The 15,023-nt window shown below is 58.4% G+C and overlaps 1 protein-coding gene across 4 annotated transcripts in view; it reads left to right on the forward strand.

Moving 5' to 3' along the window:
• The window catches only part of TNRC18 (trinucleotide repeat containing 18), a 351,855-nt gene that overhangs the window by 250,477 nt on the left and 86,355 nt on the right, over positions 1–15,023 (forward strand). For all 4 annotated transcript variants that reach the window (XM_083153575.1, XM_083153577.1, XM_083153573.1 and 1 more), the window contains 3 exons: positions 62–191; positions 325–442; positions 776–851. In XM_083153575.1, the coding sequence (XP_083009701.1) occupies positions 62–191; positions 325–442; positions 776–851 (324 nt within the window). The remainder of the gene's footprint in view (positions 1–61; positions 192–324; positions 443–775; positions 852–15,023) is intronic.

Here is a 15,023-nt window from a genome sequence, read left to right on the forward strand (position 1 = left end):
CTCTGAAACCTTAAAAATATATTAAACACTTATTATGCAACTGTGCTTCCTACTATTTTAGAATCACAGTAAATGTGGAGCGGTGAGCAAATTGATGGAAAGCATGGCCGCAGAGGAAGACTTTGAGCCTAGTCAGGATAGCAGTTTCTCTGAGGATGAAAACTTTCTCCATGAACGCCCAGTTACTCCTGGTGAGGATCATATGACAAAACTAGGACAACTAATTCTATTTAACAAAGAAGTAGCTGTAAACAACAAAAAAATGGAATCTATCCACTTCTTTGCCCTTTATAATTATTTGTATAACTGTTTTTATCTGTACAGCTCCACGATCTTGTATCATTGACAAAGATGAACTGAAAGATGGCTTGCGAGTTTTGATACCTATGGATGATAAACTACTTTATGCAGGCCATGTACAAACTGTTCACTCTCCAGATATGTGAGTAAATGTTCATCCAGTGGAACAATGGCTCTTATTCAGATCTGATCGCAGTACAAATTTGTTCTCGAAATGGGCAAAACCATGTGCACTGCAGGTGGGGCAGATGTCACGTGCAGAAAGAGTTACATTTGGGTGGGGTGTGTTGACACTGAAACCTAAATTATAGTGTAAAAATAATGCAGCCAGTATTTACCCTGCACAGAAACAAATTAACTCACACATATCTAACTCTCTAAAATCTGTACTTCAATCAAATCTGAATAAGGGCCAATATGTATTTGGTTACTTACAGTCAGTTATTGTTTTCTCAATTTTTTTTTTTTTCTACAGATACCGTGTGATTGTAGAGGGTGAAAGAGGAAACCGTCCACACATCTACTGCCAGGAGCAGCTTCTACAAGAAGCTGTGAGTTCTCAATAACACAATCAGACTACCTTGTTTAATAATTTTCAACAGTTCCGTCTTTTAATTTAAATTTACCTTTTAAATTTTCACACTTCTGCCTGTGGCCACTAGGTCCACAAAGCACGTATAGAAAATTCTACAGATGCAGGAAGTGCAATCAGCACCTCTTTTTCTGCTGTAGGTTACACATACATATAAAAGTCTTGGTACTCTCTTTACCTAGAACGGCGCCCATCGCGACCATCGCGACCATCGAATGCACTAAAAAACGGGTGCGATGCGATGCCCGCGATGGCCGCGATTTCCCATAGGGACCAATGTTAAAAGTCAGATTGGACGCGATTTTAGTGTTCAATGCCTCAATGCCCGCGATTTTTCCATAGGAAACAATGTTAAATGGGCCACAGAGCCCTAATAGTCCCCCTGAAGTCTGAAATGGCCCCCACAATTTTTAACGGCACCCCACGATCAACGTCAACCCGAAGCGTGGCGAGCGTAGCGAGCCCGCGAGGGGCGGCGGTACGCGTCCTCCGACCTTTTCATACCCCCACTATCCACGTCGGCGTGGAGTTGAGAATAGAATAGTGTGGCGAGCGCAGCGAGCCACCGAGCCCGAAGCGTGGCGAGCGCAGCGAGCCCCGTGAGGGGACGCGGATACCTTCACAGGTAAACGCGTCCCCTTGCGGGCTTCACAGGTGTCCGCGTCGCCACGGACACCTGTGAAGCCCGCGAGGGGAAGCGTATAACTGTGGAGGTATCCGCATCCCCTCGCGGGGCTCGCTGCGCTCGCCACGCTTCGGGCTCGGTGGCTCGCTGCGCTCGCCACACTATTCTATTCTCAACTCCGCGCTCGCCACGTTTCGGGTTCACGTTGATCGTGGGGTGGCGTTAAAAATTGTGGGAGCCATTTAAGACTTCAGGGGGACTATTAGGGCTCTGTGGCCCATTTAACATTGTTTCCTATGTACAAATCGCGGGCATTGAGGCATTTAACACTAAAATCGCGACCAATCTGACTTTTAACATTGATCCCTATGGGAAAATCGCGGGCATCGTGGGCATCGCGTCGCACCCGTTTTTTATGTACCCGCGATGCCCGCGATTTTTTACCCCCGACGCCCGCGATTCTAATCGCGGGCGCCGTTATAGTTAAAGAGTACCAAAGTCTTAAATATGGTTTACTCATAAACTGTGGTGGTTTACCTATGGGCTGCCACCAGGTATCGATGCGATCCGAACCGATTTTTGACCTGTTCATAATGATTTTATATAGTGTGGCGAGCACAGTAATCCGCGTACGCTCGCCACACCATACTCCATGCGTAGTGTATAGTGGGGTTATGAACAGGTCAAAAATCGGTTTGGATCGCATCAATATATTGGCCGATATCGCATCCGATATATCGGCCGATATCGCATCCGATATATCAGGCGCCGTGAAAATACACAAGTACCAAAATACCTTACATGCAGACAGATACCAGGATTTTATGGCGGCACTCATAGGACTTGTAAAGGAAATGAGTTACATAGTTACATAGAAGTTAAGGCTGAAAAAAGACTTGCGTCCATCTAGTTCAACCTGGTATAGATATCCATTGCTGATTTGGTAGGTTCTGGTATAGTCAAGACCAGGCTGTGGTGGTGTCCAACGTTTCAGTCGGGATGACTTTTATCAAGAACAAATCACATACAGTGGACTAGGTGAACATACACGTGTTATATACAGAGATAATGAGGTGATTGAGTGCACCTGTGTCGTGAAGCCCTCTGCCGGACACTACCTGATGTCTCAGACCCTTGCACACCTCCTCACCTGCCTTCACTGAAAGATCTCTCTGCCCAGCACCATGGTGTCCCATCTCCCAGGGCTGCCGCTGTCTCTAATCCATCTGCGGCACCCGCTGATGACGTCATGCCGCAGACGTACAGATCTTCTGTCTGGATGGGGACACACCATGCCGCTGGGACTGGACATCCCCAGTGTCAGCTCATGAGTGCGCATGTCAGGGGTGACAATATTCCGGGTATGAGTCTGGTTGGTTGTCCTGGCAACACAACAACACGGTGCTGTAAAATAATACAAACATACATGTTACAACAGTCATGCTGCAATGAACGTGGGTTTATATGACATATTGATAATATATGTATATATCAGGCTGAAGAAAATACTGTCAAGTATTGAAACGTTACAGTGTGAGCAAAAATAAATATCACATTTTCATACAGAGGCTGGAGTGCGATATTTCTGTGGAGTATATTGACTGTTATCAGCTGCTTGTTGCAACAGCCGAAGGAATACAGATTTAAGTGGAGCTGCCGGACCTCCTCAACCTCCTCGACGTATATATATATATATATATTCCATTGACAAAAAACCTTACGGTTTCACATGTCCCATTAAGGCTTCTTACACATGATCTCGCATTTCTGAAACCTGTTGTAATTCTTCCACTCAAACGCCAAAAAGCAATGAAATTCCGATCATTAAGGCTGACGCCTTAATGGACGTGTTCCTTGCGCAATACAGATATGGTACGCCATCACAGCCTGTGGGTAAGTGCAGATTCAGCACTCTCACAGAGTGAGATTGCTGTCACTCACACAATGGTGGAGCTGCTAATTCACAGATTTGTGTGCTCATTGGAATACACACATGCAGTCTATGCAACTGAAGGTCTGAGCAGTTATGTGGCGCACTTATCCTAATACTGTAATTACCCGCAATCATCTAACACTGTCTATACCACTGAGTTACTATAGTGTTCATTCTAGCACCCGCCATCTTTGAAAACCCATGCATTTCCTCTTCCCTGCCTGGGGTGTAGCTGTCTGCTGTAGTGCTTCTAGCACAGTGTGATGTGTATATCAGCACTGCAAACCAGACCTGTGCTAGAAACACTACAGCAGACAGCAACACCCCAGACAGGGTAGAGGAACTGTATGGGCTTTCAAAGATGGCGAGTGCTAGAATAAACACTATTACTAGAACTATCCCACTGAGGGTCCAACATCTTTCACACTCACTACATATATCCATTTCATTTAGTATTCACATACAGTTACCAGAAACATCTTTCATAATTGCAAAAACTAGAATACTCCCAACTACTATGCATCTACACTTTCTTCTCCTATACGCCTTCAGGCTGCTCTGTCTTCCCCGATACCTACTGCTGTGTGTATTCCCTCATCTGCACCAATGTGTCTTTTCCCATCTGCCCTGCCCTGTCTTTCCACACAGATGCCACTGTTTCCTTCTATCTGTGCCACTGGCTTCACCTCTATAAGTGATACTCTGTCTCCCCCTCCATCCAGGTTGCTCTGCCTGCCTCATCCATGACAGTGTCCTTCCATCTGTACTGCTGTCTCCCCTCTCCATCTGTACTGCTCTGTTTTCCTTTTATCCTCTTTGCTCCAAACCCCCTCCCCCATCAGTGCTCTTTCCTCCAACTGCTCCTCTGTTTGCCACCCAATTGCATCACTCTTTCTTACCTTCCCCAATCTGTGCCACTGTTTTCCACCCATCTGCTTCGTTAGTCCCCCATCAGTGCTGCTTAGCCTTCCTACCATCTACACATTTGTATTCCTCCCCATCTGCACCACACTGCCTCCTACCCCAATCAACACCACTTTTACCCCATCCTCTCGGCTCTGTTTACTGCTCAGACCTTCAGTTGCATAGACTGCATGTGTGTATTCCAATGAGCACACAAATCTGTGAATTAGCAGCTCCACCATTGTGTGAGTGACAGCAATCTCACTCTGTGAGAGTGCTGAATCTGCACTTACCCACAGGCTGTGATGGCGTACCATATCTGTATTGCGCAAGGAACACGTCCATTAAGGCGTCAGCCTTAATGATCGGAATTTCATTGCTTTTTGGCGTTTGAGTGGAAGAATTACAACAGGTTTCAGAAATGCGAGATCATGTGTAAGAAGCCTTAATGGGACATGTGAAACCGTAAGGTTTTTTGTCAATGGAATTTCATAGCTTTTTTTCAATTTATTTTTTTAATTCAGAAATCTAAAATTTCACTGTAAGAATAAACATTGGATGTATTTAAATGTTTAATGATAACACATCCCTGGCAATGAGCATTACCCCTGGCCACAAGAATTACAAACCCCTGGCATTGAGTATGACACCTGTGAAACCCCTGTCAACAGGCAAGACATCCATCCCATGAAAACCCTGGCAATAAGCAGGACACCCAGAGTGTAGAAGCTTTACTATAGGGCATTGAAGGAGGACAATGTACACACGAGGTACACATAGGGGGGCACAGCTTACGCATGAGGGGCACATCGTACACACGGGGGGCACTGGGGGTTAGCGTACACACGGGGGTCAGCGTACACACAGGGGGCATTGGGGGGCACTGGGGGGCAGCATACACATGGGGGGCACTGGGGGGACAGCGTACACACGGGGGGCACTGGAGGGACAGCGTACACACGGGCGGGCCCTGGGGGGACAGCGTACACACGGGCGGGCACTGGGGGGACAGCGTACACACGGGCGGGCACTGGGGGGACAGCGTACACACGGGCGGGCACTGGGGGGACAGCGTACACACAGGCGGGCACTGGGGGGACAGCGTACACACGGGGGGGCACTGGAGGGGACAGCGTACACACGGGGGGGGGCACTGGAGGGGACAGCGTACACACGGGGGGCACTGGAGGGGACAGCGTACACACGGGGGGCACTGGAGGGGACAGCGTACACACGGGGGCACAGAGTACACAAATGGGGTTGCACAGTGGGGGACGACAGCGTACACATGGGGGCACTGGGGGGGACCACAACGTACACACGGGGCACTGGGGGGGGACAGCGCACACACGGGAGCACTGGGGGGGGACAGCGCACACACGGGAGCACTGGGAGGACTCCATACACATGGGGGGCACTGGGGGAGGGACAGCGTATACACATGGGGGCACTGGGGGAGGGACAGCGTACACACACATGGGGGCACTGGGGGAGGGACAGAGTACACACACATGGGGGCACTGGGGGGGACAGCATACACACACAGGAGCAACAGCATACACATAGGAGGCATTGGGGGGGCAGTGTACACATGGGGGGCATTGGGGGGGGAGCATACACACGGAAGCACTGGGGGGGCAGCATACACACGGGGGGCACAGCGTACACACGGGCGGGCACTGGGGGGACAGCGTACACACGGGCGGGCACTGGGGGGGACAGCGTACACACGGGCAGGCACTGGGGGGGACAGCGTACACACGGGCGGGCCCTGGGGGGTCAGCATACACACGGGCGGGCACAGCGTACACAAATGGGGGGGCACAGTGTACACACGGGGGCACTATGGGTGATGACAGCGTACACATAGGGGCACTGGGGGGTGGACCACTGGGGAGGGGACAGCGTACACGCGGGGGACACTGGGGAGGGGACAGCGTACACGCGGGGGACACTGGGGAGGGGACAGCGTACACGCGGGGGACACTGGGGAGGGGACAGCGTACACGCGGGGGACACTGGGGAGGGGACAGCGTACACGCGGGGGACACTGGGGAGGGGACAGCGTACACGCGGGGGACACTGGGGGGGACAGGGTACATACAGGGATAGTGGGGTGGCGGACAGGGTACACACAGGGACAGTGGGGGAACGGATTTACCTGGGTGCAGCTGCAGTACAGGGGGGACAGTACACACGGGGGGCAGCATACAAACGGTGGGCACTGGGGGGGACAGCGTACACACGGCGGGCACTGGGGAGGCAGGGTACATACAGGGACAGTGACGGGGGAAAGGGTATGCACAGGGATAGTGGTGTGGGGGACATGGTGCACACAGGGATAGTGGGGATGGGGGACAGGGTACATACAGGGACATTGGGGGGATGGATTTACCTGGGTGCAGCTGCTCCTCTGATGGCCCGGGTGGTGGCTTTCTGTCTTCCGGGTGGCGGAGGCAACTCAACGTCGGGGCTTCACCAGACTGTTAGGGCTGCAGGCTGTGGAAGCGGCTGAACCTGGTCCCGACGAGTCCCGGAGGCAGCATGGGGAGGACAGAGTCTGGGTGTAGGAAATATAATAATAATAATTATTACAATAACAATAATGCGTACACACGGGGGGGGGGGCACAGCGTACACACAGGGGGGGGGAGCGTACACACAGGGGCACTGTGGGGGACGACAGCGTACACGCGGGGGCACTGGGGGGGCAGCGTACACGCGGGGGCACTGGGGAAGGGGCAGCGTACACGCGGGGGGCACTGGGGAAGGGACAGCATACACACGGGGGACACTGGAGGGGGGACAGCATACACACGGGGGGCACTGGAGGGGGGACAGCCTACACACGGGGGGCACTGGAGGGGGGACAGCCTACACACGGGGGGCACTGGGGGGACAGCGTACACACGGGCGGGCACTGGGGGGGACAGCGTACACACGGGCGGGCACTGGGGGGGACAGCGTACACACGGGCGGGCACTGGGGGGGACAGCGTACACACGGGCGGGCACTGGGGGGGACAGCGTACACACGGGCGGGCACTGGGGGGGGACAGCATACACACGGGCGGGCACAGTGTACACACGGGGGCACTAGTGGGGATGACAGTGTACACATTGGGGCACTGGGGGGTGGACCACATTGTACACATGGGGGGCACTGGGATGGGGACAGCGTACACACGGGAGGCACTGGGGGGGGGGCAGCGTACACACGGGGGGCACTGGGTACTCACAGGGGGCACTGGGGGAAGGACTGCGTACATATAGGGGCACCGGGGAGGGACAGTGTATACACACGGGGGCACTGGGGGGGGACAGCATACACACACAGAGGGGATAGCGTACACGCGGGGGACACTGGGGAGGGGACAGCGTACACGCGGGGGACACTGGGGAGGGGACAGCGTACACGCGGGGGACACTGGGGAGGGGACAGCGTACACGCGGGGGACACTGGGGAGGGGACAGCGTACACGCGGGGGACACTGGGGAGGGGACAGCGTACACGCGGGGGACACTGGGGAGGGGACAGCGTACACGCGGGGGACACTGGGGAGGGGACAGCGTACACGCGGGGGACACTGGGGAGGGGACAGCGTACACGCGGGGGACACTGGGGAGGGGACAGCGTACACGCGGGGGACACTGGGGAGGGGACAGCGTATACACATGGGGGCACTGGGGGGGCAGGGTACATACAGGGACAGTGACGGGGGAAAGGGTATGCACAGGGATAGTGGTGTGGGGGACATGGTGCACACAGGGATAGTGGGGATGGGGGACAGGGTACATACAGGGACAGTGGGGGGATGGATTTACCTGGGTGCAGCTGCTCCTCTGATGGCCCGAGTGGCTGCTTTCTGTCTTCCGGGTGGCGGAGGCAACTCAAAGTCAGGGCTTTACCAGACTGTTAGGGCTGCAGGCTGTGGAAGCGGCTGAACCTGGTTCCCGACGAGTCCCGGCGGCAGCATGGGGAGGACAGAGTCTGGGTGTAGGAAATATAATAATAATAATTACACGGGGAGGGGGGCACAGCGTACACACGGGGAGGGGGCACAGCGTACACACGGGGAGGGGGGCACAGCGTACACACGGGGAGGGGGGCACAGCGTACACACGGGGAGGGGGGCACAGCGTACACACGGGGAGGGGGGCACAGCGTACACAGGAGGGGGGCACAGCGTACACACGGGGGGGCACAGCGTACACACGGGGGGGGCACAGCGTACACACGGGGGGGAGCCCACAGCGTACACACGGGGGGGAGCCCATAGCGTACACACGGGGGGGAGCCCACAGCGTACACACGGGGGGAGCCCACAGCGTACACACGGGGGGAGCCCACAGCGTACACACGGGGGGGAGCCCACAGCGTACACAAGGGGGTGGGCACAGCATACACACGGGGGTGGGCACAGCATACACACGGGAGGTGGGCACAGCGTACACACGGGAGGTGGGCACAGCGTACACACGGGAGGTGGGCACAGCGTACACACGGGGAGGCACTGAGGGGGGACAGCTTAGACATGGGGGGATGCACTAAGGGGGCACAGGGTACACATGGGGGGCACTGAGGGTGGACAGAGTACACGCGGTGGGCACTGAGGGGGGACAGCGTACACACGGTGGGCAATGAGGGTGGACAGCGTACACACGGGGAGCACTGGGAGGACTCCATACACATGGGGGGCACTGGGGGAGGGACAGCGTACACACACATGGGGGCACTGGGGGGACAGCGGACACACGGGCGGGCACTGGGGGGACAGCGTACACACAGGCGGGCACTGGGGGGACAGCGTACACACAGGCGGGCACTGGGGGGACAGCGTACACACAGGCGGCACTGGGGGGACAGCGTACACACAGGCGGGCACTGGGGGGACAGCGTACACACAGGCGGGCACTGGGGGGACAGCGTACACACGGGCGGGCACTGGTGGGGACAGCGTACACACGGGCGGGCACTGGAGGGGACAGCGTACACACGGGGGGCACTGGAGGGGACAGCGTACACACGGGGGGCACTGGAGGGGACAGCGTACACACGGGGGGGCACTGGAGGGGACAGCGTACACACGGGGGCACAGCGTACACAAATGGGGGTGCACAGTGGGGGACGACAGCGTACACATGGGGGCACTGGGGGGGACCACAACGTACACACGGGGCACTGGGGGGGACAGCGCACACACGGGAGCACTGGGAGGACTCCATACACATGGGGGGCACTGGGGGAGGGACAGCGTATACACATGGGGGCACTGGGGGAGGGACAGCGTACACACACATGGGGGCACTGGGGGGGACAGCATACACACACAGGGGCAACAGCATACACATAGGGGGCATTGGGGGGGCAGTGTACACATGGGGGGCACTGGGGGGGCAGCATACACACGGAAGCACTGGGGGGGGGCAGCATACACACGGGGGGGCACAGCGTACACACGGGCGATCACTGGGGGGGACAGCGTACACACGGGCGGGCACTGCGGGGTCAGCATACACACGGGCGGGCACAGCGTACACAAATGGGGGGGCACAGTGTACACATGGGGGCACTATGGGGGATGACAGCGTACACATGGGGGCACTGGGGGGTGGACCACATTGTACACACGGGGGGCACTGGAAGGGGGACAGCGTACTCACGGGGGGCAGCGTACACACGGGGGCACTGGGGGGACTGCGTACTCACAGGGGGCACTGGGGGAAGGACTGCATACATATGGGGGCACCGGGGGAGGGACAGTGTATACACACGGGGGCACTGGGGGGGACAGCATACACACACAGGGGCGGCAGTGCGTACACGCGGGGGACACTGGGGAGGGGACAGCGTACACGCGGGGGACACTGGGGAGGGGACAGCGTACACGCGGGGGACACTGGGGAGGGGACAGCGTACACGCGGGGGACACTGGGGAGGGGACAGCGTACACGCGGGGGACACTGGGGAGGGGACAGCGTACACGCGGGGGACACTGGGGAGGGGACAGCGTACACGCGGGGGACACTGGGGAGGGGACAGCGTACACGCGGGGGACACTGGGGAGGGGACAGCGTACACGCGGGGAGCACTGGGGAGGGGACAGCGTACACGCGGGGAGCACTGGGGGGGGGGACAGCGTACACACGGAGCGCACTGGGGGGGTGACAGGGTACATACAGGGATAGTAGGGGGGACAGGGTATGCACAGGGATAGTGGTGTGGGGGACAGTTGGGGGGACAGGGTACACACAGGGACAGTGGGGGGATGGATTTACCTGGGTGCAGCTGCTCCCCTGATGGCCCAGGTGGCTGCTTTCTGTCTTCCGGGTGGCGGAGTCAACTCAAGGCCGGGGCTTCACCAGACTGTTAGGCCGCAGGCTGTGGAAGCGCCTGAACCTGGTCCCGACGAGTCCTGGCGGCAGCATGGGGAGGACAGAGTCTAGGCAGGAAATATAATAATAATTACAATACACGCGGGGGGGGGCACAGCTTACACGCGGGGGGACAATGGGGACAACGTACACACGGGGGCACTGGGGGGAGCACAGCGTACACACGGGGGCACTGGGGGGGACAGCGTTCACACGGGGGCACTGCGGGGGTGGGACAGCGTACACATGGGGGCACTGCGGGGGGCAACAGCGTACACACGGGGGCACTGTACACACAGAATCACTGGGGGGGCAGCATACACACGGGGGCACTGGGGGGGACAGCGCACACACACGGGGACACTGGGGGGGCAGCTCAAACACGGAGGGGGGCACAGTGTACACACGGGGCGCGCACAGCGTACACACGGGGGCGCGCACAGCACACACACGGAGGGGGGTCACAGCACACACACGGAGGGGGGTCACAGCACACACACGGAGGGGGGTCACAGCACACACACGGAGGGGGGTCACAGCACACACACGGAGGGGGGTCACAGCACACACACGGAGGGGGGTCACAGCACACACACGGAGGGGGGTCACAGCACACACACGGAGGGGGGTCACAGCACACACACGGAGGGGGGTCACAGCACACACACGGAGGGGGGTCACAGCACACACACGGAGGGGGGTCACAGCACACACACGGAGGGGGGTCACAGCACACACACGGAGGGGGGTCACAGCGTACATATATATATATATATATGTATAAAACTGCCTCATGTCAGCTCTACCTCATGTCAGCACCAAGGGGACAGCGTACACACGGGGGGGCACTGGAGGGGACAGCGTACACACGGGGGGGGCACTGGAGGGGACAGCGTACACACGGGGGGGCACTGGAGGGGACAGCGTACACACGGGGGCACAGCGTACACAAATGGGGGTGCACAGTGGGGGACGACAGCGTACACATGGGGGCACTGGGGGGGACCACAACGTACACACGGAGCACTGGGGGGGGACAGCGCACACACGGGAGCACTGGGAGGACTCCATACACATGGGGGGCACTGGGGGAGGGACAGCGTATACACATGGGGGCACTGGGGGAGGGACAGCGTACACACACATGGGGGCACTGGGGGGGACAGCATACACACACAGGGGCAACAGCATACACATAGGGGGCATTGGGGGGGGCAGTGTACACATGGGGGGCACTGGGGGGGCAGCATACACACGGAAGCACTGGGGGGGGCAGCATACACACGGGGGGCACAGCGTACACACGGGCGGGCACTGGGGGGGACAGCGTACACACGGGCGGGCACTGGGGGGTCAGCATACACACGGGCGGGCACAGCGTACACAAATGGGGGGGCACAGTGTACACACGGGGGCACTATGGGGGATGACAGCGTACACATGGGGGCACTGGGGGGTGGACCACATTGTACACACGGGGGGCACTGGAAGGGGGACAGCGTACTCACGGGGGGCACTGGGATGGGGACAGCGTACACACGGGGGGCACTGGGATGGGGACAGCATACACACACATGGGCGGCAGTGTACACACGCGGGGGACACTGGGGAGGGGACAGCGTACACGCGGGGGACACTGGGGAGGGGACAGCGTACACGCGGGGGACACTGGGGAGGGGACAGCGTACACGCGGGGGACACTGGGAAGGGGACAGCGTACACGCGGGGGACACTGGGAAGGGGACAGCGTACACGTGGGGGACACTGGGGAGGGGACAGCGTACACGCGGGGGACACTGGGGAGGGGACAGCGTACACGCGGGGGGGCACAGTGTACACACGGGGGCACTATGGGGGATGACAGCGTACACATGGGGGCACTGGGGGGTGGACCACATTGTACACACGGGGGGCACTGGAAGGGGGACAGCGTACTCACGGGGGGCACTGGGATGGGGACAGCGTACACACGGGGGGCACTGGGATGGGGACAGCATACACACACATGGGCGGCAGTGTACACACGCGGGGGACACTGGGGAGGGGACAGCGTACACGCGGGGGACACTGGGGAGGGGACAGCGTACACGCGGGGGACACTGGGGAGGGGACAGCGTACACGCGGGGGACACTGGGGAGGGGACAGCGTACACGCGGGGGACACTGGGGAGGGGACAGCGTACACGCGGGGGACACTGGGGAGGGGACAGCGTACACGCGGGGGACACTGGGGAGGGGACAGCGTACACGCGGGGGACACTGGGGAGGGGACAGCGTACACGCGGGGGACACTGGGGAGGGGACAGCGTACACGCGGGGGACACTGGGGAGGGGACAGCGTACACGCGGGGGACACTGGGGAGGGGACAGCGTACACGCGGGGGACACTGGGGAGGGGACAGCGTACACGCGGGGGACACTGGGGAGGGGACAGCGTACACGCGGGGGACACTGGGGGGGGGGACACTGGGGGGGGGGGGGACAGCGTACACACGGAGCGCACTGGGGGGGGACAGGGTACATACAGGGATAGTAGGGGGGACAGGGTATGCACAGGGATAGTGGTGTGGGGGACAGTTGGGGGGACAGGGTACACACAGGGACAGTGGGGGGATGGATTTACCTGGGTGCAGCTGCTCCCCTGATGGCCCAGGTGGCTGCTTTCTGTCTTCCGGGTGGCGGAGGCAACTCAAGGCCGGGGCTTCACCAGACTGTTAGGCCGCAGGCTGTGGAAGCGCCTGAACCTGGTCCCGACGAGTCCTGGCGGCAGCATGGGGAGGACAGAGTCTAGGCAGGAAATATAATAATAATTACAATACACACGGGGGGGGGCACAGCTTACACGCGGGGGGACAATGGGGACAACGTACACACGGGGGCACTGGGGGGGACAGCGTTCACACGGGGGCACTGCGGGGGTGGGACAGCGTACACACGGGGGCACTGTACACACAGAATCACTGGGGGGGCAGCATACACACGGGGGCACTGGGGGGGACAGCGCACACACACGGGGACACTGGGGGGGCAGCTCAAACACGGAGGGGGGCACAGCGTACACACGGGGGCGCGCACAGCACACACACGGGGGGCGCGCACAGCACACACACGGAGGGGGGTCACAGCACACACACGGAGGGGGGTCACAGCACACACACGGAGGGGGGTCACAGCACACACACGGAGGGGGGTCACAGCACACACACGGAGGGGGGTCACAGCACACACACGGAGGGGGGTCACAGCACACACACGGAGGGGGGTCACAGCACACACACGGAGGGGGGTCACAGCACACACACGGAGGGGGGTCACAGCACACACACGGAGGGGGGTCACAGCACACACACGGAGGGGGGGTCACAGCACACACACGGGGGGGTCACAGCACACACACGGGGGGGTCACAGCACACACACGGAGGGGGGTCACAGCGTACATATATGTATAAAACTGCCTCATGTCAGCTCTACCTCATGTCAGCACCAACACACAATACCTATTTACCCTCGGGACCTACACACACACAGGCACTCACAGTCGATTCCCTCACTTTATAATCACATGCAGGCACATCCCCACACTCTGTTCCCCCAGTCCCTGCACACACAGTGACACACATGGGGCGAAATGTAATAGGGTGCGATTTTTAGACTAAAAAAAAATCGCACCAAATCGCACCTTTAAAAATCGCATTTTTTGCCGCGAATTCGCATATGTAATGAGATGCGAATTAGCGGCAAAAAATGCGATTTGCCGCGATTTCGGGCGATTTTTAGTCATGAAAATGTGCGCATTTTTAGTCATGAAAATGTGCGCATTTTCATGAATGCGATTTTGTGCAAAAAAAAAAAGTTAAAAAAAAAACGGCGTGGGGTCCCCCCTCCTAAGCATAACCAGCCCCGGGCTCATTGAGCCGGACCTGGTTCCAAAAATACGGGGGGACAAAAAGCATAGCGGTCCCCCGTATTTCTGAAACCAGCCCCGGACTCTTGGACCGGTCCTGGTTCCAAAAATACGGGGGACAAAAAATCTGGGGGTCCCCCGTATTTTGAAACCAGCACCGGGCTCCAACAGCCCGCGGTGTCATGCCACAGCCGGGGGACACTTTTTATACAAGGTCCCCCGGCCAAAACATGAGCACCGTGGCTGGTCAGCCTTGGACGGGGTACCTGGAGGAGTGGGGACCCCCCCAATAACATGGCCGTGACGTCATCAAACCTCCTTTCCACGAAGGGAATCTAGCTGCTACCGTGTGACTGCACTCACCACCTGTAGTCCTCTCTTGGGTCCTCC

The sequence above is a fragment of the Crinia signifera genome, chromosome 7, assembly GCF_055691185.1.
Source record: "Crinia signifera chromosome 7, ASM5569118v1, whole genome shotgun sequence".
NCBI lineage: Eukaryota > Metazoa > Chordata > Amphibia > Anura > Myobatrachidae > Crinia > Crinia signifera.